At 44.4% G+C, this 26,540-nt stretch overlaps 2 protein-coding genes and 1 long non-coding RNA gene across 4 annotated transcripts in view; 2 read left to right on the top strand and 1 right to left on the bottom strand.

The window, feature by feature from the left end:
• Positions 1–12,684: 12,684 nt before the first annotated feature.
• Positions 12,685–14,557, top strand: pde6hb (phosphodiesterase 6H, cGMP-specific, cone, gamma, paralog b). Its single transcript, XM_031870881.1, has 3 exons — positions 12,685–12,753; positions 13,867–14,024; positions 14,133–14,557. Exons 2-3 carry the CDS (start codon positions 13,882–13,884, stop codon positions 14,248–14,250), a joined length of 261 nt encoding a protein of 86 aa, XP_031726741.1. The 5' UTR covers positions 12,685–12,753; positions 13,867–13,881; the 3' UTR covers positions 14,251–14,557.
• Positions 14,558–17,182: 2,625 nt separating this feature from the next.
• On the top strand, positions 17,183–21,211 carry LOC116396315 (retinoic acid-induced protein 3). Of its 2 annotated transcripts, XR_004213587.1 has the most exons (5): positions 17,183–17,500; positions 18,319–19,495; positions 19,911–20,062; positions 20,681–20,736; positions 20,924–20,949. XR_004213587.1 is itself a non-coding variant. In XM_031870852.1 (4 exons), the coding sequence occupies exons 2-4, from the start codon at positions 18,391–18,393 to the stop codon at positions 20,999–21,001; spliced, it is 1,239 nt and encodes a 412-aa protein (XP_031726712.1). In that variant the 5' UTR covers positions 17,183–17,500; positions 18,319–18,390; the 3' UTR covers positions 21,002–21,211. The 2 variants fall into 2 exon arrangements, 1 of the variants encoding a protein (XP_031726712.1); XM_031870852.1 differs by lacking the exon at positions 19,911–20,062 and having other exon boundaries at positions 20,924–21,211.
• A 2,141-nt stretch (positions 21,212–23,352) lies between these two features.
• LOC116396335 (uncharacterized) overlaps positions 23,353–26,540 on the bottom strand; it is a 4,386-nt gene continuing 1,198 nt past the window's right edge. Inside the window, exon 3 of the long non-coding RNA XR_004213591.1 lies at positions 23,353–26,540. This exon is cut by the window's right edge and continues 189 nt beyond it. This is a non-coding gene — a long non-coding RNA (uncharacterized LOC116396335).

Below are 26,540 nucleotides of genomic sequence, written 5' to 3'. Positions count from 1 at the left end.
ACACACACACACACACACACACACACACACACACACACACACACACAAATGCACTGCATCAGATAGCATTCACAAACACAGACAAGCGATCACAGACGGTGGCTCTGTTTATGAAAGTCAGACGAGTGCAGTAATATGAAAGCATGCTGGGGGGGGAACCAAGAGCCACACAATGATTGTTATGACCACAAGCGCACTAACTGCAGCAGTCTGTTCATCTATAAATAAGAATCAACTATACACTTTCTTAAATTTCTTATTTCTGTTACTTTTCCTCTCTTTCCTGCCTTTTTAGCAAAGTCTCTCATTCCTTTACCCGTCTGTCTTTCTTATCATCTTATCAACTCTACCCCCCCCCCCCCTCTCCATCCCTCCATTTAAAGAGACACCAGACTGTGCCGTTCTGCATCCTTTCCTTTGGGCTCTGTATCCCTGCTAATTATACGAAGCCAAAAGTCTTGGTCTCTGCATCTCTTTGGGATTCTAAACATAAACTTTACAGCTGGACTTTGAGCTGACTGAGTTTAAGTATGTGAATAGATACAGGCTCTGTAAACCGGTCACAGCAGCATTTCAAACTCAATGGATTATTCGCGTCAAGGTCAACTTGGGTGAACTCTGACTGTAGCGAGCCGTCTTGTAAGTGCTGACCTTTGAGGGAAACGGAGGGCTGGAGAGCCCAAAATGCTATCGTGGCTCATTAGCCATGTTGCACTACTTTTATCTATCCTCCTCTGTCGGAGTATAACGAACTCGGGAATAGTTTACAGACAGTTACCCCAACACTAGTCAATTTGTTTAGGTTGCAATCGCGATAATTGATGGGGAACATTTTATGTATTGTCACCACACGGGACTCACTATTGTCATGAATGCACTTCATCCAATGGTGGGCCGTGGGATCCAATGAGGTTAAGGGAGAGGTGGGATGTACCAAGTTCAGTGCACCTGTCACCATACAGCAGTGTAGAAAGAAAAAAAACATATTTTAAATAATAGAAAATACAACTTTTTAAAGCTGTATGTCACTATATTGCCAAAATAAAAGTCTTTCCCCAGTGCCGAAAATATTATTCGACGTTCCTCCACCATATTTGCCCCGAACAATCGTCCCTAAACCAACAGAACTCTACTTTCTGATGTGACCAGGCTTTCCCACTGCCATACTTAAAGGCCGCTGCATGTCTGTCCCAGACCGTTTGTAATTTCGCTCTTTTCTGTCGCATTGTCAATATTCAGCGACAAAAGGTCCAGCTTGTCATCCACATTTGACGGCATCTCATCTCTTTGTGTGCGCCTCTTTCCCATCTCTCCCTCTATCCACCGTTCCCTCTCTATTCTTTCTCTCTGTCCCTTCACGGTTGTCAAAAGCGGTCAGCGTAATCACAGGCATGAAGCCACCAACAGGACTGGGCCAAGCAGCGAACCAACTGAGACTGAGTGGTGACACGCAGGCAGACAGTGCACGGAGTGACAGGGTGCCACGGGGCCGGCGCTGGCACCCAACAACCCCTTCAGCTTCTCTCAGACTCACATTCTCTCGGCTGTCGTCTTATTTTAGGATATCGCTGAACGAAAGCTACAGGAGCTGTGTCCCCGAATGACCAAGGCAGGACTTGTGGTGATGGAGTTATCACATGCCATAATCTTAAGTGCTGAGTAGCCATTTCCCCTAGAGACGAGATTAGGGACCAAAGAAAGTTTGATTCATTTCAAGTTAAAACTCTTAGCTTCTAGTTTTCATTTTCTGACACATTTCAGAACATATGAACTTGAGCTAAGCTGAGTTTAAGTCTTGTGATGTTGATTTGAATGAATGAACTGTTGAGTGTTCACACAACTCACCAAATAAAGTTGGAAAGAAACACAGAACTTATCTTCTGAGCAGACTTCCCAGCATGCATTGCTAGAGTTAAATCTCTCCAGAGGCCATTCTTCTTCTGTAATTTGAAGAAAGCGTGCATGCTGGTGACTTGCTGTGTGTTTAATACATATTGAGCTAAATCACAGTTGTTTTCTCAGATACTAATGTGTCCACACACACTTATACATTTATTCTTTTGGCACAAGCCAAGCAGCTAATGAGGCTGTTGCAGCATTATTGACAGAATCTTCAACTAATCTAATGTTAACACAACTTAGACTGCAAACCTCGTCACATTTAAAAGAGCTGGTTTAATCTTTTTTTATTTCACAACTAATTATTTAACTTTAAGATATAGTTGCACATGTTAAAGGCAGCAGGGAAACATATATGTTTGTTTTAGCCATGCCAGTGACATGTCTCTAAACATCAACATGCTAGCATCATCATAGTACGCATGCTGATATTAGCATTTAGCTCAAGTGCAGCCTCACAAAGCCACTTCCGTATTTCTACTCCCTCAGTGTTGTGAAGTTAAACCAGATTGTAAAGTTATGTTGCTGAGTTTGTTTAAAAGTGCATCTGCCCCCTTGTGGCCAAAGATAGAAGCTATATAATACTGTGCAGTAAAAAACATAAGTCATGGGCTGTGGGCCGTAAACCAAACCATTGAGGGGTCTGCACAGTGGAATGTAACATGTCATGGTCTGCACCAACATGTATTGGTGTATTATAACTACAGCAATTACACATAAGCTCAGGCCTGAGCAGAGGAGCCTCTATCCTCTGCAGCCAAAGCCCACATGGTGTTATTATGCAGAGGATTAGGAGTCCACACACCGAGAGCACTAGCTGCAGAACCGCACACAAAGCTGACTTCATGACTAGTGTGCATGCAGTGTGTGTGTGTGTGTGTGTAATGCTGAGCTGTGGGTGTGAAACCATAGTAACCCTCTCCGCCACAGTGACACACTGCAAACTAAAGAAGAGGTTTCTTTCACCTGAAGGATGGCTGCAACGCTGCTCTGCTGAGTGACACTCACCCACCCCCTGCAGGAGGAAAAGAGTGATTACCAGTAATAGGTCTGTGGAAAATGGTTTCAACAAACCCTGTTGTTTACATCATTGACTGATATGTACGTATATGTATCGGATATATTTGTGTCTATTTAGAAGACATGGCCCTTACCAAACGATGGAGTTCATACTTTATGAGGGCCACTCCTTTATTTTAGATTGTTGGGCTTCTCTGTCTCTGTATGTCTCTTTCTCATGCTTGTGGTCTAGGAGCTGTTGCCAATACTGTAATTCTTCACTTAAAGCTTCATATCCTGTCTCCTCCTCTCCACTCTGCTCTGCTCCTTTCCTTTCCTCCACCCTCCTCTCCTCTACCCTCCTTTCCTTTCCCCTCCCCTCTCCTCCTGCCAAAGCAAATTAAATACCAAACATTAAAGTAAGCGAACATGAGCAGTCTCCTTTTCCTGACATGTTTTGGCCTCTCCACTCATTTTAAAACGACACACGAATGTGCATATTCAAGAGAGTGTAACATATACGTCAGTTCCCACAGCTAGCTATATGAAAGCATCTCCTCACGAATCCTCTTTTGAGGCCATTCCTCGGAGTCTTTCCATGTCTCTGCTATTAAGCTCAATGAGAGCCTCTCTGGAGCTCCACTGACCCCTCACTGACTGCCTGAGAGCCGCCAGCGAGGACTGGTAATGAGACGTTAGCCCTGACAGCGGTAACGTCGAGGAGGCCGAAGAGTGCTATTCCCTCATCTCCTCTCCTCTTTTCTCTCCTCTCTTCGAGCGCCGTCTGAACAATTTCCTCCTTTCACTCTTGCAGGGAAGCTGCAGCACCTCTTCTTTATTCCCCTCGCTCTTCCTCGCGAATTCTCTTCCCCCCCCCCCCAGCTCATAACGTCTCGCTATGGTTTTTCTGGAGGACCTCTTTCTCACACCATCTTTTCTTGGCTGCCGCGTGACTGCACATTAGTACAGTGGGTGAGGGACTAAAGTGACGCTTCCAGACTCCACAGGCCTACAGCAGGGTTCTAAGTGAAGAGGAGGTTGTTAAAGTTCACTGCGGTTTATTGGGTAACAACACACTCTCTCAAGCAGAGTTGAAGAACAAACTGTACAAATATAAAACGACATGTCCCCCATGGACGCATCTCAAATAATTGCTACCATTTGAATAAAGAGACATAGCACGGAATGGAAGGCCTGATGTAAAAGGTTTTGGCATTAATGTTTTGTAACATCACATTTTTGGAGACATATTTTTCAGTTTGTCTGTTTTGTATCTTTTTTGGTCATTTTACGGGTTTCTTTGTCTGTTTGTATTCGTTTTGTGTCCTTGTGGTTTTTTTGTGTCACACTCTAGTTGTTTTATGTCTATTTGCAGCCACAAAGTGTCTATTTTTTCACACAATAATAATAATACAAAAGATTATTGGAAACCATCAAAAAAAACAAACAGCAAGTATGCAGGTTTTACTTATAAGGCAGCGTTAGTCCGCTGTTCTGATTTAAACTGATTTACTAGTTTTACTGCATTTTAACGTAATGTTACAGCAGCCTTAGTACGTTGTGCAAAAATGAACAAACAGACATTGGGTTGGAGTGAGTTGGCACACACTCAGTACTAAAAGGCTCAGGCTCTTCAGATCATATCTCATTGGGTCTTTCTACCAGACAGAGTTGAGTCAGTGTGCTTGGTGAGGTCACAGGGTTTGTTCTCTGTCTCTTTTAATAGGCTCCGCATGTTGTCGACGTGATCATCCAGCAGCCTCTCACAACATACAGGATCTATAATGTGTATTCCTCGGCTTCCTGGCTTATAATGGCTGCCTGAAAGCGACAATCACGGCATCGAATTTTTACAGACTCTGTTAAGTATTAACGAGTACATTACTACACTGTGGGCTGGAAATGGGATGCTTAGCTAGCCAAGGGCGTATCCTGCCTTGTGTGCGCACACACACACACACACACACACAGCACTGTACCATGAAGCGGAACAGTTTGGGAATTTATGAGCTGCGACCGAAGACATAAACATATAAATAAGCATTAATGTGTTGTGCATGTTTATTTGTGTGCGAGAGGAAAAAAACACCATGAACCAAAAATAGAGTGTTTTTTGAAAATAAAGTTCAAACAGATGTTTCCGTTAAAAGCTCTCAGGATGTTTATGGCAGTAAAATAAGGAATCTTTTAAGGATTGAGAACTTACTTAGTGCTCTTATTGATAATGGTAAACATGTACAGCATTGACAGATCTGTAATGGACCATCATTCATCTTTGTACATACATACATACAAGAACACATGCGGCTGTTGGAAATGAAAAATAAAAAACATCTATCAATAAGCTTTTTCTTTTCATGCATCATTTCAATGCAGCATTTATTAGGTCTGCATTCAGGCTCGGAGCAAACCCAGGAAACATGTGCACAAGGTACAAATGAAAGGGAGCAGAGAGTAAAATCACATGAGGTCTACTCGGAGGACTAATTTCCTCGGAGCACTCGCTACGCTGAATGACCTTTTGCTTCCTTTATTTTCTCCTCAATTCAACCTGCGTTCCTCAATCCTTTATGGCTTCTTTCAAGAAGTCACACACGCAAACAAATCCATCCTGTATCCGTCCTGCATGCCAACACACACACACACACACACACACACACACACACACACACACACACACACACACACACACATTAAATAGGAGGAGCACTATTTTCTACCTGCAATCATGCACTTGTGCTACAGTAGCACATACATGAGTGTGTGTTATGTGTGTGTGTGTATTTCTGTTTCTGGGTTGCCTCAGATTCTATTAATTGCTATTAATGCTGTTCCCATTGCTTTCAAGCCCTTGCGAACGTCATCATGTGTCACGACAACGTCAGTCTCTCTGTTTTGGTGATATCCAATTAGTCTGCCTCCCCGATCCAATCTAATAAGTGGGCTCCTTTAATGCCAATGGAAGCCTTAAAGCCCAGATTACAGCTTCCCTCGTCTTTCCAACCCTCTCTCCGTCACTCTGCAGCCACTCCGAGCAGTCGGCTCGACTACTATCACAACGCGAAACATCCCAATGTGTGAAAGAGTGTCTCAGGTCGGGTTTGTTCTCAGCGGATATCTCTCTTATCTCTGAACACATTTTTGGTCTTCTTTGAGTCTCACATGCGTCTGATGCAGATGTTCCTCAGAACTATGAATACACTCCAAGCTCATGTTTTTGCAATTGTTTCGCAGTTTGTGTGTTTGGAATTTGGTGATGTCAAAAGATCTGCAGTAATCTGCAGTCTGTTGTACTGAGCTGCTTGCTTTCCTATGAAACTTTAAATAAAATGTGTAGTTATAACTTGTCTTGCTTCTGCCTGTCCAAGCTCTGTCCATTGTGAACAACTGATTTGTTGCAACACTTAAAAGACCATTTAAAGAGTCCTTCACTCACTAATGTCCATGCAGCAGAATGGAGGTATTAGGCTTTTCTATTTCATGCACACGTCTTCTTTATCAAAACCTACATTACCCACAATGCAACGCGACTGCCCGAGGGTTTGTTTGAAAATTCAGGTGTGTTACAGGCCATACATTGGAGTAAGAAGAAAGCGCGAAAATAAGAAAAAGTTCGAACTATCCACATGCACTATCATTTCTGATTCATCGAACATCAAAGCCACGGTCACGTCTGCACCCTGCGCACCCCGTGTCTCTAAATGTCTTGACGTTTGTGTGATCCTCTGTGTTCAATTGCAGCCAATGTAATTCTTTCCTCTCACCGAGATTGAAAGCAATCATCCTTCATGTCAGACGTCACATCGGTGTGGCCCGTGCATACGGGAAATCTTTACATCTTTTTGCAAAAACAGTCATCGAACGGATTGGTTTTTGATGCAATGTTTGATAAACATCGTACCAGCAGCGAGGCGCAGATTTTCCCATGAAAAGATTCTCGGTCCGTCCTTTACTTGCTTTTCTGATTCACATATCGTCAAAGCCAAATGTCAGGGTTCAACAAATAGTATTCAGCAATACAGTGCAACAGGAATCTCTATGTTTATTCTCCTTTTTTACATTCTGACTACAATGGCTGCAGGATAGCCAAGTCGTCCGCTGCCTCTTTGCTTTCCTTCTGCACGATGTTTTCATTCCTGCCTCAAATGAAATATGGCATATTAATAATTGCACACTCACATACGTGCTGCTGCTGCTGCACATGAAGCTCACAGCAGCTCGCCTCTCGCGAGGAATAACAGGATTTTATGGCAGAGAGGGGCCCTCGCTGTGACGCTTCCGTGGTAAGTTCTGCCATTTCTGCAGCGTAATCGCAATTTTTAGAGACTCGCCTCGGAGTTGCAGAAGAAAAGGGGGGGGGGGATAGTTTGGCAAAGTGCCAGCCAGGGACAAACACTCGTGCTGTACGCACAATGCATGGGCACACAGGAGGATCAAAAGGTCAAATTGTTGTTTTTTTGGATAAGTGTGCAACAAAAACCTAACAACAAGGTTCAGAGACAATTTCGTCTCAACATGACACAAGATCACACAAAAACGACAGCAGCGATTGCAGAAATTCTCCCTGAGATAAGTGACTTTATAAGTGTCTTCTATATGATTTTCACCCGACTGATCCTCTTTGTACTGTAGAAAAAGACAGTAAAAATGTACAAGAAGGAAAAAAAACGACATTCTTCTCAACGTATCTGGGCTCTGCAAAGGAGGGAGACGGGACTTAAAACAGTTCCTGAAAATGTTTGGAGGAAGGCCTCATGACGACAATCGAAGTAAGCCCATGAAATGAGATTCAGGTCAATCTGCCTTTCAGAGAATCCTTCCCAGTGTCCAATTAGTTCGACACGCCGGCTTCTTAAAGTCTTACGTGAGGCCGACACACAGAATTCACAGCTTCCCTGGAAAGATTCCAAAAACACAAATAGATATTTGCAGAAACAATGGAAAGGACAACTCGCCATTAAAAATGTAAAAAATAAAGCCAAAGTTACTGAAACCAACGCAACTCGGTCAATATGCTGACAACTTACAAGAAACACCAGCCTGTCCTTCTGTACGGCTTATTAACCAGCAGAGAAAAATGAAGGAATTGGAATGCTTTAAAAAAGGAATATAAAGTTAATGAAAAAAAACACACTCATCAAATAGAAAAAGAATATATTTACTGCAGGCAAATCCATGTATAAAAGAAATGTGCTGGTTGCCATGAAAGTAAGAGATTTAGGCAAAAACTGAAGGGATTTTGCACTTCAAAGCTTAAAGAAGCGCGGCAGATGGGAAATGGAAACGCAGAACGTGTTTGCATCAATGAGTAAAATAATTAGTTGCATTTGAAGTGAATTTCTGTGAGCCATGCCTGGGAATTTCAATCGGAAGTGAGAGAGAGAGAGAGGCCCGTGAATACTGACTGAGCTGGAATGAAAATGACTTATGTAAAATAAAAAAAGCAGGATTCTAATATCCAATATTGATGCAACAGAAACAGCAGTGATTTCTTCATGAATAATGTATGCTGCTCCATCTGAAAGCAGTTACAAAGGTAGCATAATCAAGATGTACAAAAGATGTGGCAGATGACATTGATCAGGAAAACAACGCGGTACACAACACCGAAATATAAAATGGAATAAATAGAAGAATGTTACATCAAGGCCGTAAGAATTGAAAAAGAACTTCACTGATGTGGCGGATCAAACCGAGTGAGAAACCTTTCAAGAGTAGGTTTTAAGAAGAGATTGCAAACAGGATGATACTACGGACTCTTTGAGGCTAATCAAGCTGTTTTTGGTCGGTGTTCTGCAACTCTGACACAGTGTTGGTCCAGTCTGGAGGATCAGGACGTCCTGAATCAAACCATCACAGAGTTAACAGGAGCCGGCCAGCCAGAGGAGATAGACTCTCGTCTCCTGTGGATGAAAGTCTTGCCGCAGTATTTTGAACCGACTGGAGTCACAGCGGTGTCACAGCGGTGTCTCCGCTCTGATCCATCACCTGTGAAAACAGGTGATGGATCAGAACTACACTGAATCCCATACACAATGGGTTTTCGTGGGTGAAAATGGAAAAAGAACTCTGTTACAGACAGCACATACGCAGGAGCAAAGAGTAGCCCACCAATCTGTGATACATGTAACTGTTTATGTACTGCATGTGCATGTGACCTCAGGTAAGTGTGTGTGTGTGTCACTTACACAATAATTGCCAACCAGCTGGTAGCCTGCTCATGCTGTTGCTAGGGGATAGGCCTACATGGAAAAACAATAATGTATACAATTATATATATATATATATATATATATTGTATATAATTATGTATATATAGATATATAGACAGATAGATAGATAGAGAGAGAGAGAAATTGAGTGAGCTAGCTAAGAAATTGAAACAGTTTTGAAATTGAAATGAACATACTTGGAACAAAGACTGCGTTGTTTGAGGGCTACTTGAGAACCTGACTGGGCTGTGGACAAAAAAACGGAAGCACTGACTTAGTGTCTGTGTTGAGGTCAGAGGTCAATATACCATAAATGCCCCATCAGCAAGTGCTGGGATGAGGAAGTGTCCCATGTTTAACCTGTACATCTGCTGTGTACATCGCTCTCTGAACGAGCCCTACAACTGTCAACACCAACACTGGAACCGTCTGACCTCATATTTACCCGCACACCAGACAGTCTGAGACATGTTCGGATACGTGTGGTTCACGCATGAGACTATAATTAAAGGTGCTTCATCAAACATACATTTAAACTGATATTTTAACACTCACCCCATGAAGGCTTCAAATGTGGCTGTAGTTTCCGTCTTCAAAGAGGTTCGTATGGGGACAAGTTTTCATGTCAGGAAACCTTCTTCAATCCCCCCTTACAGCATAAATCCACTTCTCTGCTGTATTTTCTCCAATAGATGTTATTATTATTTAGCCATACAGCGTATATTTCACCCCTTAGCGGGTGCAGAGCGGATCAAAGCACAATGAAGGGTTGACTGGAAGCTGAGTGAATGCTAATGTGTCTGGTGTCTCTTTCCCCGACACCCTAAAATCTATCTTTAAAAAAAGGGACGATTTTAAAACTGTTTGCGTTAATGGTCACGTTTTCCTATTTTTGGGAAGACGGCTTTGAATTTACACACATAAATGTGTCTCGGACACAAAGCACGAGTTTAGCATTTGAGTCCAAAGCGACACTAGAGACTGTGGTTCAGTCCTGTCTCGACACTTTTTGGTAAAAAAACTAAAATAAAATGTAAATAAAAAGTGCATTCATGAGCTGAGAATAGTCGCTCGTGGTCTCTTTGAGCTTTTTGCGGAATGGCAAGCAAACCTCCATACATCCAACACATGTAGGTTACTGTATGCCTGCACTGTATACGGTGGTACTCAGGCCAAAAGGGCTCAGACATAAAGAGAGTATGTTTCCTCTGAACACACATGAGCTTCATGAAAGAACAGATTTCTTTGTTAAAGTCGTTCTTAGCTGATGTTTGACATGCTGTAAAATGCTGCCTGTGAAGCTGAGCACACCAGCACAGGACTCCCTGCGTCATATTGCTGCCCCAGTGCTACTTTTCAATACTAAGTCCCTTCGTTAATCTAATTAGTGGCCTATCAGCCTGATCCAGCAGACATAAGATGAGTGGGCTCCGAGGTTGACTTATTGACCTACTAAGTAAACATGTTAACATCTCACCGTATAGCTTTAGTTCAGTCCAGTTCATTGTTTTTACTGAGGAGCCTTGCTAACAATCTGCCGGAATACTTTAAAGAGGCCGACTGATGCAGACCGATGCAGAGTTTACGTTACATAGTGCGGAAAAGTCAGTGTCGTTAAAGAGGCCGGCTCCATTCCTATCTCCAGCCAACAAACTCCACCGGTAAATAGGCTTAGCCTTTGCCCTGTCCTGCTTTAGGACCATGTTAGCGTCAAAACAGCATAGGATGGCCCCCATTGAAATGATAGATTAACCCAAAAAGGATATCCATCTTTGAAAAGAAAATTATTAACCCAGATAACTCTAATCGACATTTTTTGGCCCTTGCTTCCATTTTTACACGAGTTAATCAATTGACTGTAAAAGCTACAGACTGCATCGATATTAAATAAAGGTGGTTAGTAACTACAGCCATTAAAGATGTAGTTCCAATTATGAGCATTGTGCTATCACTCTTTGGATGTCAGGGAGGTTGTTTTGTTACAATCTTGGCAATGTCAGTTGGTCGGTCCGCCACGTTGGTCCACACTGAAATATCTCAACGTCTACTCGATTGATTGTCGTGACATTTTATACAAAGATTCATGTTCCCCAGAGGAAGAATCCTCATGGCTCTGGTGATCCTCCAGCTGTTCAATTACTAAATGTTAGCCAACATGCTAAACAAACGTGGTCAACATGGTTAACGTCATACCTGCTAAACATCAGCATATTAGCATTGCCATTGTGAGCATGTTAGCATGCTGACTTTAGCATCTAGTTTAAAGCACCGCTGTGACTACAACAGCCTCATCTCGTCCCAATTTATTCATTTTTAGCAAAGATATATCAAGATAGAGCGCAAACAGAATGGAATTCAATTAGTTAACGAATATAAGAAATGAAGAACAAAAGAATGACACAAGGAACAGAGGCCTTCTTCTTTCCCCGTGTCTGTGTGAGTCAGTGGTAAACTTTGTCAGTCTGTAAACGTCTGTTGGGTTTTAAAGACTTTCTGGTTGGATAATTGGAAGAACAACAACGTCTGCTTACGTATCCTTCCCGTCAGCGCTGTGTGGTTGTGTCATGGCTTTTTTCTCAGGAACCTTCTTGTCCCGCTTCCAAACAAGCTAATCCGGTATCCTCCCTGTAAATCAACATTTTCCACACGCAGAGGCCAAATCATTATGATCATTATGACACACCAGTTTAGATGTACTGTACTGATCAGGCATGGTATGTTCTAATATAGTCCTAAATCTTGAATCCTTGTAGTTTTACCTTTCCTAAAATACTGAAGTTAAATGAAGTTAAAAATACTAGTCTGTGAGGATTTTCTGTCACCTCGTCCAAAGAAGAATGGAGTAACTATGTAGAGGCATGAAGTCGAAGGCAACTGAACCAGCTGTTCATTCAGTTTGAAGACGATTCTTCTGGACCAAACAGCTGCGTTTGATTTAGCACAAATGTGATGTTTGACATCATGATGGGGGAGAGAGGGAGGTCACCGACACTTGTTGCTGATTAACAACACTTTAACATGAAGAGAGGTCAGGCAGCTTGGCTCGTCAGCTCACAGCTAAAACCTGATTATTGCAGTGATTCATCAAAGCACTTTTTAAGTACCGTCAGTGCTCAAAATGTCCTTGAATACACCAACATGCAATTTGCATTACAGAAAGAACAAAACTGCTTGTTTTAAGATCCCTTTTCAATCAAATTCAAAGCGTCAAGAAACTACATTTTTGCATATTACAAATGTAATCTCATAAGAGTTTGACGTCTGTTCACTTGTGGCTCGACACGTGAAAGCAGCATCTCACATTGACCTCACAACAAAGCTCATCGCAGGCGTGCTGGGGTTTAGAGGGATAAGCCCGATCAGATCCTTCCAGATGGATCTTTGATGCCGTCTCCACATTAGGTTGCACCGCCTCCCAAGTAGGGAGGGCAGCGGAGGGTGGCATGATGGGAACAAGGACAATCAGAGTCAGGGAGGGGGGGGGGGGTCCCATGTGACTGGAAAGAGGAGGATGTGGGGATTAGAGATGGAGATATAAGAGCACAACACAGAAAACACGCTTCACATATTCACATAACAAGGAAAGAAGCAATCTCTCTGAGCAGAGATCGGCGGTGGCCTCTCGGGATATCTGTGACAACAGGTGAGAACAACCTTATCGACTTATGAAGGACTTTCTTTTCTTTACTTTAATCATAACTTTTATAATGTGTTCATGGTAATATAAACTACTTGTGCACTGCTTCAAGGCACTGAACTCATAGACAATGCAAGAATTCAGATGAGGACCACTTAAGAGTTTGACGATAGGGATTTAATGCAGATATGCGTTTGTGCATTGTTCGTTAAAACTGTAAACCGGTGCCAGGAAGAGGAATGACTGAGAACTCTGACGTGTTGTACGTGATGTGTGTAAAAGAAGGACTCTTGAAAGGCATTCAGTAGAAACTTAAAAGGAGAGGACAGGTGTGTGTATTTTCCGATGCCCGGTGTAAAGAGGATTGACTTTAGCGGCACAGCAGCAGATGGCTGATAACATGTTGGGCAGCGGCTCCACAGACTTTGTGACCCTCACTACAGGCCCCCTAGATCTGCTGCGGCAGGGGGCGCATGTAGTCGAGTTACATAACGTGCCACGGTCAAATTGCCCTACCAGGATTACCAGAGTCAGATGTCACAGGAGGAACAAGAGCTCAGACAGGATACCGCTTAAGATCGGGATGGAGATGAGGACAGGACAGGACAAACGGGGACGTACGCAGGTCCATTCGCGGACAACAACACCGTGACATGTGTTGTGATGCAGCCTCACTAGGTCAGCAAGAGAAAACAATTCACAGATGATGTCGCTGGAATAGTTTGTAATTCAGTAATCAGTATCCTGATATATCTTAAGTATCACACATCAGCGGTTGAATTCTTTGTCCGAGCTGAAGAGCTCATGGAAGAGTCAGAGGTCCCACTGCGTATGACGTCCCTGTTGCTCAAGAAGGGCAATTGGACCGCTGCGGATCAGAGTGGGATTAGAGCTAATCTGGTTGTTTGAACTAATCTGCATGATCTCTTCTGATTGGCATTGAGGGCTGGAAGGAAACGGGATTAACAGAGGGCAGCAGAGAGAGAGGGAGAGAGAGAGAGAGAGAGAGAGAGAGAGAGAGAGAGGGAGAGAGAGAGCAGAGGACTAAAGAGGAGAGGACAGAGGAAGCCGGAGTCAACTGTGATCTCCGTCTGATGTCACATGTCGCCTTTCTTTTAGAGACCCTCAGCAGAAATGAACGCCGCCCCCCCTGCAGGAAGCGCCCTGGCCCCCGGTGGAACAGCCGGCCCCACCACACCCAAGAAGGGACCACCCAAGTTCAAGCAGAGGCAGACCCGTACATTCAAGAGCAAAGCCCCGAAGCCAGGCCAGAAGGGGTAAACAAAAAAAAACCATTTATTATATTTATACATAGATTTATTTGTATTCAATGCAAAACAATCACATTCAGGCAGCTCACCTCTTTTGTTTTTCTCTCCTTGCAGCTTTGGCGACGATATCCCCGGCATGGAGGGCCTTGGCACAGACATCACAGTGGTGTGCCCATGGGAAGCCTTCGGCGACATGGAGCTCAGCGACTTGGCCAAATACGGTATCATCTAAACCGGCTGCCTCCCGCCTTCCTCGCCTGCGTGCACCTCTCCTCCGTCCGGCCCTCTCCGCCCTGCCTTCTCTCCGCCCCAGCTCGGCACGCCATGATAAGACTGCCAGCGAACCCCCTAATGCCCTCTCGTCTATCTACCTCATGCCTCGCTCCACTAAGTGGAAGGAGAGCATAAATCATGATGTTATTTTTGTATGATTATATGATATTTTTTTATAGTATATATATATATATACTTGGAATGAGAAGACGAGAAAAATAAAAAACCCACATACCGTATTCCCCTCCTCATTCGGACTCCCCTCTCCCCCCCCCCCCCTTCGGGCCCCCCCCCCCCCACCCACCCAACCCCAACCCACGGCAATGGACGCAAGCAAAACACTAGCTTGTATTTGCTTCTAGCTGTCTATTAAAATGTAAATATTTTGTTCTCAGCGTTGAACCTTGTCTCCCATCCTACCTTTTGTACATCCTCCCACTTTTGTTTTGCATTGTATTTTCTACTCCACGTGCACAACTGTAACTGTACTGTAAACACCAAGGGGATGCAAGGAGAGCTACAGTGCACTTTCACGTGATCGCGGAGTATCCACTCTCTTTTATCCCGTCCGTCTCTCTCTCTCTCTCCTTGCTGCTATCTGAACCCACGCCCCTCCTTAGAGAAAACAAAGGCATATACTGTATGTTCTGTGTTGCACAATACCACAGACGGTGTACTGTGAACTGGTACGTCCTGATAGCCGCAGTAAAATGTGTATATTTATAGTACTCGTGTCGTCCGTGTTGTTTTTATGGAACACCTACATGAAAGATGAAAGATCATGGAATACATCTCAAGTAATAAATATGTCAAACAAAGGGAAACAAAAAAAAAAATCATGATTTAATATCACTAATGAGGATCTAGGATGAGATACAAAATGAAAGTATACTCTCCAAACGTCTCCCGGCAGTCCTCTAATTCAAACTGATGACATTTCCTTCTGCCTCTTAACTCCAATGCTGTCCGAGCACATCTAATAATAATTACCGCTCATTTTAGGGCTTCTTGACATCGACACACTCCCACGTGGCTCTTTGTAAGACAAGCAAAACAAATCATGGCATTAACAAGAAACCCAGCTCGCACATCACACCCCTAACAATATTCAAACAGTAAATCCTTATGATGTTATGTCTCTCTGTTAAAAATACATTATACAGAATAATGTAATTCTTTTCTACATTTGAATATACCCTACATACCGTATATTAGGAGTCTACAGCCATGCTAGCAGATCTGTGAGGCTGTAGCAGAGCTTTGAGCTAAATGCTAACATGAGGACGCTTCAGTCAGCATGTTCACCATCTTGATTTAGCGTGTTAGCATGCTAACATTTGCTGACTAGCATTAAAAACAGCACACAGCTGAGGCTGATGGGAATGTCGTTAGTTTTGCAGATATAAAGTGCTGCAGGAATGATTTCTAAAACCCTGAAATGAGTCACTCGTCTCGAAGTCAGTGAGTTTTTTGAATGTTTTTTTTTGGTTTGATAGCTGAAATAAGCTCTGAGCTTCAACACAAGCTTAAGAGGTTTTAATATCAAACATGTCAGTCATCACTCCTCAAGAGAATTCACTTTAAAAAGGCGGTTGCTAACAAGTGGCTGAATGATGATACGACTAAGGGCGTCATCCTGCCTGTAGTCCATTCACAGCCTTGTTGTGTTTCGCACTCATGTGACCGTGGTTTGTTTATAGCCTAACTTTAGCTTTTTTACACGTCTGCCGAACGCATTCACGCTTCATCATGTTAGTGTTTTTTTGTGAAGATGATCTTGTTGAACAAGACATGCGATAATTCAGAATCCAATGAAAAACTCCCAGTGGCTTCTTGCCGAGGGAACCGGTGCGACGATGACTTCCTGGTTGGCCTAGAAAAACTACGTCATGAACCAAAGGAATCGGGCCAATTGAAATTTTGACCTGTTTGTGCGAGATGAAAAAGTTAAAGGGTCACCCAAGTTATTACAGTTCATCCTGAGGTGGAAATGATTGTCACGGCAATCCATCCCATTGTTGAGAAAATGGCATTAGGCTGGACAAAACAACAAACATCCCTCAGGGAAAGTCACAGATCACTAAAGTCAGTAAGATTCATTGAACGTTTGTACAAAATTCGTCAGCAACTCATACAATAGTTGTTAAGAGGGTTTGTCTTTCAAAACAGTGAGCTGCTGTCAGCACTGAGCGACAGATAATCCCTACGCAAATATTCCACTTGTGTGAATTGTGTGGGATACTTCAAACACATGACGTCATGTCTGAATTCCCCTGGTGTCAGGTGACACATCGGGGAGACTTCGGGGTTTTGAAGTATTCTGTAGAGATAGACTTTAATTAATCTTGTCCCATGCGACACACACTTTTATAGATATACTGTATGTGCACACACACTCTGCTCCTGCAGCAAACAAGCTTGCCGATTAGAAAGACGAGCATGTGTTTTGCAGAGTGACTTTACAGTTGAAGAGCGAACACACCCTGTAAACTCTTTACTTGTACAGGCACGAGTTGAGGCGTTAAGTATGGACTTGTAAAAGACAACAGTTGAAAGCACTCACCCCCCCCGTGGCTAACTCGCCACTTCCAAATGTTGTTGCTGTGATTTGCCAGTAACTAAGGTGACTGTCCGGTTCTGCTCTGTACCCCGATGAGTCAGGTGAACTCCCTCAGACGAGACTCTCCCCCCATTTTTGTTTCACATGAATATCTCGTGCACGCACTCCACATAAAGTGCGCACGTTACCGAGATCCGGGATGCAAATTCTTATGGGAAATGGATTCACAACGTAGGGAGGAGTGAACTCTCTCCCTCCCTGTGGGTGCTTGTGTGTGTCATCCCCCTCCAGGTGTGTGAGCCCCACCTATAATGAGAGGGAGGGACACAGGCAGACAGGAGGGCTCTGAAAGGAAGGTAAGAGTATAGGGGTGCAGGTTTCTCTGCTCTTACCCAACCTGTTGATGCAAGGAGAAAAGCAATCTTCTCTCCCCGGGTGGCTCCAGCGACCTCAGCGACTCCATCGCGCCCCACTCGTCCTCATCTTGCCCTCTCTTCCTGTTTCCTGGGGGCTGGCAGAGATATGGCATCAGCAGAGGAGGCGCATTAAAGCTGCCCCGTTTAGCGCAAGGCTTCCAACCAAACTCAAAAATCGAGACTTTCACGGTGGGATTTGGAAGCATTTACTCTCACGTCCCAAAGCGTAAAGGGTAAGTTCACCTTCTTCTTTTCTTTATAAAGATGGCCTCTTTTTTGTGGTTTACTTTTAATAGTTTAAGTCATAGTCACCAAACATGTATTCTATTAAACATCCATTTGTCCTTAAATAAAGAATACAATTTCTGGAATTCTCGTGCACTCTGTGTTATGTTTTGTTTAATAACAGCTATTATCATTGGCTAAAAAGAATTATCATGAAAATGCCATTAATAGGCCAAGCCTTTATATTTAGATGGGAGGAATCTCCTTCCAGCCATTGTTTTACAAATCTTGACCTACACAGATGAAGGTCAGCGTGGGGGCAAAGTTGAGGTCCGGGGTCATATTCACGGAGTGATAATCCTGCTAAAGCTCGTCTTTGATTCTCAAACAAAGGCTCAGTCACAGGCTGGAGGAAGCAGCAATCAGCTATCAGGAGCGAAGATCTCTCACCTCCAATCTGAACTGCATGTAAACCGTGTGTACGTGTGTGTGTATCCCTGTCTGTCTGTGGCAGTTTTATGAGCTGATGCAGCGGAATAGTTACCTTTCATGTCTCACCTCCATGTTGCAGTCGTTTCTCCCCCCCCCCCCCATTCTCAGCGTTGAACACTCCTCTGCCTTGTTCTGGCATGTTTATGCGCTGCCTCCTCCTGCGCTCAGGCTGTCAAACCGCTTTCTCCTTTTTCCTGTTTTCCACGCTGTGACCTCTTGTGTTATCCTGTCATCCATTTCACCCCTGCTTGCTTTCAGCGCCCTCAGTCAATGTTAACGTGCTTTTAAGGAAAACGTGTACTTCAGTTTGGTGTTGTTGTGCTTCTTGTCTCAGGAGAAAAGATCTTCTTTATCCAAGGACATTTAAAAGGAAGGACTGGATCCCCAAGTGGATTACTAACTAAACATGAAAATGGCCTTTTTATCCGAGATGCACAAATCCCTGTTCCCCCTGGTTCTCCTCTTCTACGTCCCTCTCACTTGTCTATGCCAGACAACCAACGACAATTCAACCAACACCACAACCACCTCGCCCCGGAAGGGCGTGCCAGGCTGTGGCAGAGAACTGAACCACATCTACAGGTACCTGTGTGACCGCCGGGCAGCGTGGGGTATCGTGCTGGAGACCCTGGCCTCTTCAGGCTTCCTGTTCAGCATGTTCCTCCTCTTTGGCCTGCTGCTCTGGTCCCTGTGGATCTGCTTTTCATCAAGGAACCAGCGCAGCAGCATCGGCGGCACGGTGGCCTGCATGTCCATGTACTTGTTGGCCACAGCGGGTATCTTTGCCATCACCTTCTCCTTCATCATCAGCCTCACCCCTCAGACCTGCCCCACCAGGCTCTTCCTCTTCAGCGTGCTCTTCGCCCTGGCCTTCTCCTGCCTGCTGGCTCGCTGCCTTTCTCTGCTGGGCTTCGCGGCGGCCCGCGGCTGGGGGGAGCCCGCCCTGGCCTTGGGGCTCTTCACCGTGCAGGTCATCATCTCTACCCAGTGGATGATCGTAGTGCTGGTCCGGGACAAGAAGCCCTGCGAGTACAGCCATGACGAATTCGTCATGCTGCAGATCTATGTGCTGTGCCTGCTGGCGATCAGCTTGATCCTCTCCCTGCACTACCTGTACCGCTCCTGCTTCACGTACAGCTACAGCTACACGGGGACCGCCCACCAGCAGGGCCGAGCACGGGCCACGCTGCTCTTCCTAACGCTGCTGCTCTCCGCCTGCATCTGGGTGGTGTGGATCACGATGCTCGTCAGGGGAAACCCTGACGTGGACCGCCGGCCGCGGTGGGATGACCCGGTGCTCTCCATCGCCCTGGTGGTGAACGGCTGGGTGTTACTGATGGGCCACGGGCTGTCCCAGATCGCCATCTTCTGCAGGGGGGAGGCCAAGTCCAAGGATATCCCGCTGAGCTTTGCAGGCTGGACCAGCCCCAGTGCCAACATCCCGGGACTGGCCAGCCCGAAGGAAGGGCAAGAAAACGGAAGCTTTGAGAGTGAAAGTGAGAAGAGTAGAGGTGAGAAGCTTTCCTCATTGGCCTAACTGAGAGGCGCTCAACTGAAAGGTTGCAAATCGTGCAAAGGGGCGAAGCTAGACGAGGGGTGTAAAAATGATTAATGCTGCAACTATCAATTCTATTCTCAATCAATTAAGCAATTCATTTCGATTCAGTACATAAAATGTCAGAAAATAGGATAAAATCCCCATCACAAGGGGACATCTTCACATTGCCTGTTGGGTCCGAACCAACAGTAAAAAACAAAAGATATTTAAAGGTGCAATAAACAGGATTAAGAGCATTAATGTAGCAGCTAACACTTATTATCTATGTACAGATATAGTGGAGTAATGTCTACCTGAGCAGAGAATAAAGTCGCCCTCCTTCTGTGTGTGTGTTGTAATCTGAGCTTCTCCTTGCTTTGTTGACATAGCCGGGACAACCGCGAGTGCTTTTAGTGCATGTGAGCGTGCATGTGAGCGTGCCCCGCTGGTTAGCTCAATGCCATCGCTCTGCACGGCTCTCGTATGATGGTTACAGCTGATAACGCCGTCATAGCACCCCACGCTCCGGTTCCCCCCTCAGGTAAACACTGTTAGCTCTGTCAGCACTGCTAGCTGCTAGCCGCCGGCTCAGGTGTCTCCATGTTGAGAGACATTTGAGAGGCAATTGAAATGCTCCCAATCCCGTATTTAGCACCTTTAATTTAATAACAAATGATAAAACGACTGCACTACAAGAGAAGAGTTGTGAAGTTGGCAAACTGACTTTAATATCAGTTACACAACAATAACCATCTGAAGTTTGCTAACGTTAGCAAACATTAGCCGCTATAAGCTAGCGGTCATACCAGTCCAAGTAAGGCTGTAGCAGCAAAAAAAAAAAACTGAGATTGTTAAATTAAGCATTGGTTTGTTTTTCTGCTTATGAATTCAACTTTTTTTTTGTAAAGGCAAAAATGTGTTATTTCTTTTACTTCGGACTTGTTTTTAAGGCCCTTTTTGTCCACTTCCTGTACAAATAACAAAGCTAAAATGTAAAAATAAGACTCTACAAGTGAACAAAAGAGAAAAAAACACTAACATGGAGCCGAACATTACAAAGTGATTCCCACTATCGACTGTGGGAAGTGTGCCTTCCGTTATGACGAAGAGCGCGTAATGGACCGATAATGAGCTAACTGGATCGTGTGTCTCCCTTCAGGCAGGAGGACTCAGCAATCTCTGCGATCACCCTACGAGTCTGAATTCTCCGTGACAGTGAGTATTAAAGCATTAGGATCAACAATCTGACTTCGCAGACTCCTACAATTAAGAGCCGTGACCTTTTCCCCCGCTGGGGGCAATTATAGCCGAGTCACATTGTAAGGTTAATGAACGCTCAGTTCATCACGGCTTATACGAACTGCACCACTGCGATGAATGATTCTATGTTTCTGTGTTTCAGGAAATCGACCCCGACAGAGATTACACCATTCCTCGCCCGCAGACCACCAACTACCTGGAACCTTATGATGAATATTGATTAAAATCATTTTTTCTGCTTCTTACACACACTGATAGATAACACAAAACTGTTGGTAACTCATGCACTAATTTGTACTTGGCACATGTTTTGTCTACCTTTTTTATGTGCAAATGTAAATACTTTCTGTTTAGTGTTATAAGAGTTATTTCAAATGTGCCAGGATGTTAAATATTCTGTCCCAAAAATAAAATAAAAAAAAGAGACTCAGCAGAATGACTCATCTCCTTGATTTTCCCCGTGGAGGCTGGATTGGTGCAGATAGTCCAGCTTTATTCTGGTGGGAAATCCACATCAAATGCTTAGTAGAAGTGAGTCTTCATGACTGTGTGTGTGTGTGTCTGCAGCTCTGAGATGGTATATAACAGCCCCAAGGTGATAGAGGAGGTGTGAAACTGTCACTCTGAAGGTGCCAAACTGCTGTGCGGGACAGAGGCCTCTGTGAACAGCAGAAAGGAGGGATGAAAGGAGGAGAGAGGAAGGGAGACAACACAGGAGGAGGATGGGACAGGAGACCCGTCAGCAGCGTGGTAGACTCGTGCCATCAGTGGTTAACGTCTTCATATTCAGAGTTAAGTCACAGTCGCTGCGTTCTGTCAAGTGAAAGCAATGGATGTGTTCCGCCTGCACAAAAAGATACGAGGCGTACAAGCAGGGGCGTCTGAAGCCCCCCTAAAATGTTCTTCAGCCCCCCCAAATAATTTGGCATTATTGGATAAAAAAAAAAATAAATAAATAAAAAACTTTTTTTTTTTGGGGTGATGTCATTAAATTAAACTATTGTTTCTCACATGGACTGTATGATTTCTCCCCCTTCAAATTACAATCCAACAGCCTATCATCATACTGAACGATATAAAGTTGACGCTGTCAGGTCCATTCTCCATCCATTGTGTGCGGTCCCTTTAAGAATTAGGATTTGGGAGTGACGCGGATATGAAAGCTAGTTTATCCGTCTTTCCTTTACAAGTAGGAAAATTATTTCTCTCTCTTTATTTGAGAAAAGTTCATATTTGTGTTGTCAAATTTCACTATGACCCTGAAATTCTGTCTCTTGTGTCATCATATACTGAATGCAGGCAAAACTACAGAGCAAAATCACACTCTTTCTGATTGAACCAATCTATGAACTGTCTGAAACAATGGATATCCAAAAAAAATTGCCGCGCACTACTCGCGCAAACATCCCACTCCCCTTGGGGCTAAGCCCCCCCTTTCTTTGAATCCTAGAAACTCCCCTGCGTACAAGGTGTGGCTCTCTACTCTGACACATGCAGGTGGTCTAAATAAAAGATGCATCTATAAATGATGCGCTTGCCATAAAGCTTCATGTCTCCGCACTCACAGACTGCACAGATGGCACACCAAAAGCTCTAAATGAGAGTCAGTGCCATGGCAGCAGCACCGGAGGCTCCACCAACACTCAGGGAGCATGGGTACAGTACCACACTTTAACCACCAGGGGGCAGTGTTTAGACGCACCGAGACAAAACCAGTCGGAACTGACATGCTAGACTTTCACTGTCTGAAAGAACAGGCCTGGCAATATAACACCGTATAACAACACATGCCTGTGAAATGATTTAAGTAGTAGAGAGCATACAGCATGATTTAAATCCAACGACAGGAATAGCTTCGACTACATTCAGCCCGTAATGTGTCCTGCAGTGACTCTGCCACTCACAAAAAAAGGTCAAATCCTCACTTCAATAGATGCAATCTTCAAACACGACCCCCCCCCCCCCCCTCTCTTATCAGACAGCCTTCAATCTATTCTTCCAATTAGCCCAACTCCAAATACTCAGAGCGTGCATGCCATCAAACTGCCAATTGGCCTCTTGTGCATTAGAGCAATTAGCAGGGATATGAGTTTTCCCGCCACATCCAGCCTATTAACGGCCATCAACTCCAGATGCAATTAAAGATTGTTCCAGATCCTCCATCCCGACCTCTCCCGTGGCAGCGATGAAAAAGTTGGGAGGTGGCAGAAGAGCTTATTTTTTTTTTGGGATCAGTGCAACCCAGCCGAGCAGGCGTTAATGGCCGTTACCTCCATCCATCATCTGACTCACGCTGGTTTGTGCTCAGTGTGAGAAGTGAATCTTGGTTTGGCCTCAAATCAAAAGGTTGCAACATCAGCTCTTCCGCCTTTGGAGAGTTTCTCTCCTGATTGGTTACTCATTCCAGACGAACACTGGAGAAAAACAGATGATCGTTGCGCATGCGCGGGAAGGAAATGTCAGGATGGTTAGAACCGAACCGCTATACCTGGGAGCATCACCTCCTTTATATATAAACCAATTATATAGGAGCTATGGTGCTGAGGTAATAAGCAGTCACAGACCAGTATAAAAACCAAACAGTTTATTTATTATATACATTCAATAATAATGAAGAGAATAAACACAAGGATGGCAAAAAATAAAACATTGTGAGAAAATACACGTCACTTATTGGAAAAAAAATAATCACTTGGATAAATGAGCTTTTAAGAGCATGTGACGTTTAACAAAAGAAAAATCCACATGCAATTCAAACTCATGAGATCCCTGTACACAAAAACTCCCACTGGGTTGACTCGAGCACAGTGCAGGGGAGGGGGTTCGGGGTCAGCGGCTGAGGAGAACCTCTGCTCTCTCTAGTGTGTGTGCGCGTGTAGGTATATGTGTGTGTGCTCCAGCAGCCCTAGCTTCGCTCCAATTAGACCCCGCACGGAGTCACCGAGGCTGCTGCTCGATAACGATTACGCCGCCTCGACCGGGCAGCGCGAGGTGGAGACTCCGCTAAACGAGCATCTGCACGTGGCCGGTTCACCGTCCCGCTCTGGAGCAGCTGCTGCCCGTTCACCAGCCTCACGCAGCGCTGCGCGCGTGACTTGTTTCTCTCTCTCCCTATTTTACAGCAGAATAATCATTAGGCGGGGTGGGGCCGTGTCGTTAAGGTGAATGTTCTTGAGTTGTATTGTCATTATAAAAGTAAACCACGAGGGGGGGGCTAGACGTGCCAAATTAAACGTCACACATCCCCGACACGGCTGGTGATCACAGCAGCGGCTACAGAGGCGCAGAGCGGCTCCTGCAAAGCCACATGGCCGCTTGCCTCTCGCCTCACAACAGACTCTCTACCTCTCATCACATAACATCCGAGTCCTTTCCTCCTCCTGCTATGTGAACACCCTCCTTCCCTCCCCCTCCTCATAATCATCTTCCTCCTCATCTTCCTCCTCCAGCACTATGATTTGAAATTCATGCACTACAATGAAAAAGGGTTCTCTGGCTGACGCCCTTCCTCTCTCACAAAAGCATGCATAGCAACACTTCTGATAATACTTGTAAGGAATAATAAGACGGAAAAAAAGAGGTAATGCGCGTCAGAAATACTCATTGGACCTACTGCACAGTTTTCACAATCATATAAAAACATTACCCCCCCCCGCACTGTCCGTGCCCCCCGAAAAGAAGAAGAAAAGAGAATAGACAGCAGGGGACGTTGTTATCCTGTCAGCTAATGATTAATGGCTCAGCTTCTCACCTTCACCGTCACAGGCACAATGTCCCTCCACTAACCTCCCACGCATTGTTTCATTGTTCCGAAAGGTGGCCGCCGCTGGGCCACAGGGCCACAGGGCGCGCTCCACATTGTTGTGGATGTCTCCCCTCCCTGTACTTTGCCAGTTATTCGGCCCTAATGGCAAACGTAACACAAAATATCCGCTCCAGACCGTTTCTGCTTATCCCTCATGACTCACTCCATCTGCACTGATTTCCCTTGTCTGCAGCAAAACGCCTCCGCACTCCACAGCATGTGTCGTGCGTTCTCTAAAAAGGGAAAAAAAGGCCAATAAATGTGTGTGAACTGAATTCTATTTAACCGGGTTGTTGTTTTTTTCTCTGTTTGTGGGTCAGAATTCCCTAAATTGCTGCTCTGTCTTTTGTTTTTATTGTAGACGCTGTTTCAATGGCATTTCCCAGGGTGCTGTTTCAACACTGTGCTGAAAAACACAGCTTCAACCCACAGATTAAAAACAATATATATAAAAAAAAAAATAAAAAGGCACAGAAAGAAATGTATCAACCACAAAACTAAGAAATACATCAGGACCCCAAAAGAAAATGTGCTTTCTTCAGAAAATCTTTGGAACCAAAAAAGGCAAATAATATCAATAACATAGTGAGAGTATACGGAGATGTGATAAATACAGGACAGACACGTTAAAACCATCCGGACCGAACAATCCCAGAGAGCATCACGACAGGTTTAAAAATCCAAAAATCATGTGGACATGTGGCGTTCAAAAAAACCAACGAGGAATATAAATAGTAAAATGATAAATTCTCATTACTCCATCACAGGACTGCAACCTCTTTGTTTCCAATGTGTTCTAATCTGGGCCGTTCTGTTGGGATCTGCTTGTTCTTCTGAGTTTCAAACACACGGAGCAGCTCTGCCTCACAGCAGAAATATCTCAATTGGCCAGGAGGGATTCCCATTTGGCTGACTGGCACATGATTCGTTTCCCAGCGTGGGTGTTCCTGCTTCACATCTGCTAAATCTAGTATTTCGATGGGTTCTTCGTCCGTCTGACCCGCTCCGTTTCGCCGCCACGGCCGGAATGTCTGACGGTTTATGAGACACCAGAGGAAACGGGGCCGAGTGAAAGAAGCAGTGTGAGCCTCTAGAGAGGGGGGGGCGGGAGTTCTCATAATGGACAAACGTAGCGTAGATGACTCCGCGTCCCGTCTTAGTGTTGCAGCTACAGTAATAAATGTGAAGACAGTGGACAGTTCGTCCACGTTACATATGATGACATTTCTATGCAAATTCTTATCGGTGGCGACAAAACTAAACAGACGAAAGACAAACTGAGGTAATGCAGAAAAAAAAAGTCACTCCATTTTTTTCCTTGTCATTTCCCCCTTTTTTTCGAATTTTTATTTTTTTTTCAACATTAGTTGTTTTTCTTGTGTTTCCTTTTAAATTCGGCGAAAGTGAAATGTTGGAAAAATGACACAAAAAAGGCGTTTGTTTCTCCCATGCAGTGTTTGTCGTCGCGGTGTTTTTTCTGTAGACCAGATCTCTCCTGGTTCCCTCAGGCTGAACGTTGTGTATCTTCTGAATCGAGCCGTCCGGAGCTTCATTATTGTGTAGTGTTTAAAAATATCAGTACCTTCAACAGCAATGCTGTGGCATCATTCTGTGCATACCGACACCAAAGGAAAATGTAAAACGGAAACCGTGTAGTTGCCGCTGAATGCGAGTGTGTATATAGGGCAGTGTATATATAGGTTCAAAGACTTGTCGGAAAAAGGTGTGTAGGACCACACAGGATCAGCAGTCTCTCTCCTTCCAGGTCCTGTAGTGTTTTAAAAACCGTCCTAAATTGTGCCCCCGTAGTTCAAAGTCGCGGGCTGCAGCTCTCTGGCAGTTTTGTCGTTGATTTCTGCGTCAGCGACACACAGAAGAGTACAGAAACAGAGTTTGAGTTGTAGGATGTGGCGAATGACCTCCATCGCCACGAAGAGAAAGACAAAAAAAAAAA

This window comes from Anarrhichthys ocellatus, unplaced genomic scaffold, assembly GCF_004355925.1.
Source record: "Anarrhichthys ocellatus isolate YVR2014 unplaced genomic scaffold, GSC_Weel_1.0 scaffold55, whole genome shotgun sequence".
NCBI lineage: Eukaryota > Metazoa > Chordata > Actinopteri > Perciformes > Anarhichadidae > Anarrhichthys > Anarrhichthys ocellatus.
The sequence above is the reverse complement of the archived record's forward strand: the minus strand, read 5'-3'. Positions and strand labels throughout refer to the sequence as shown.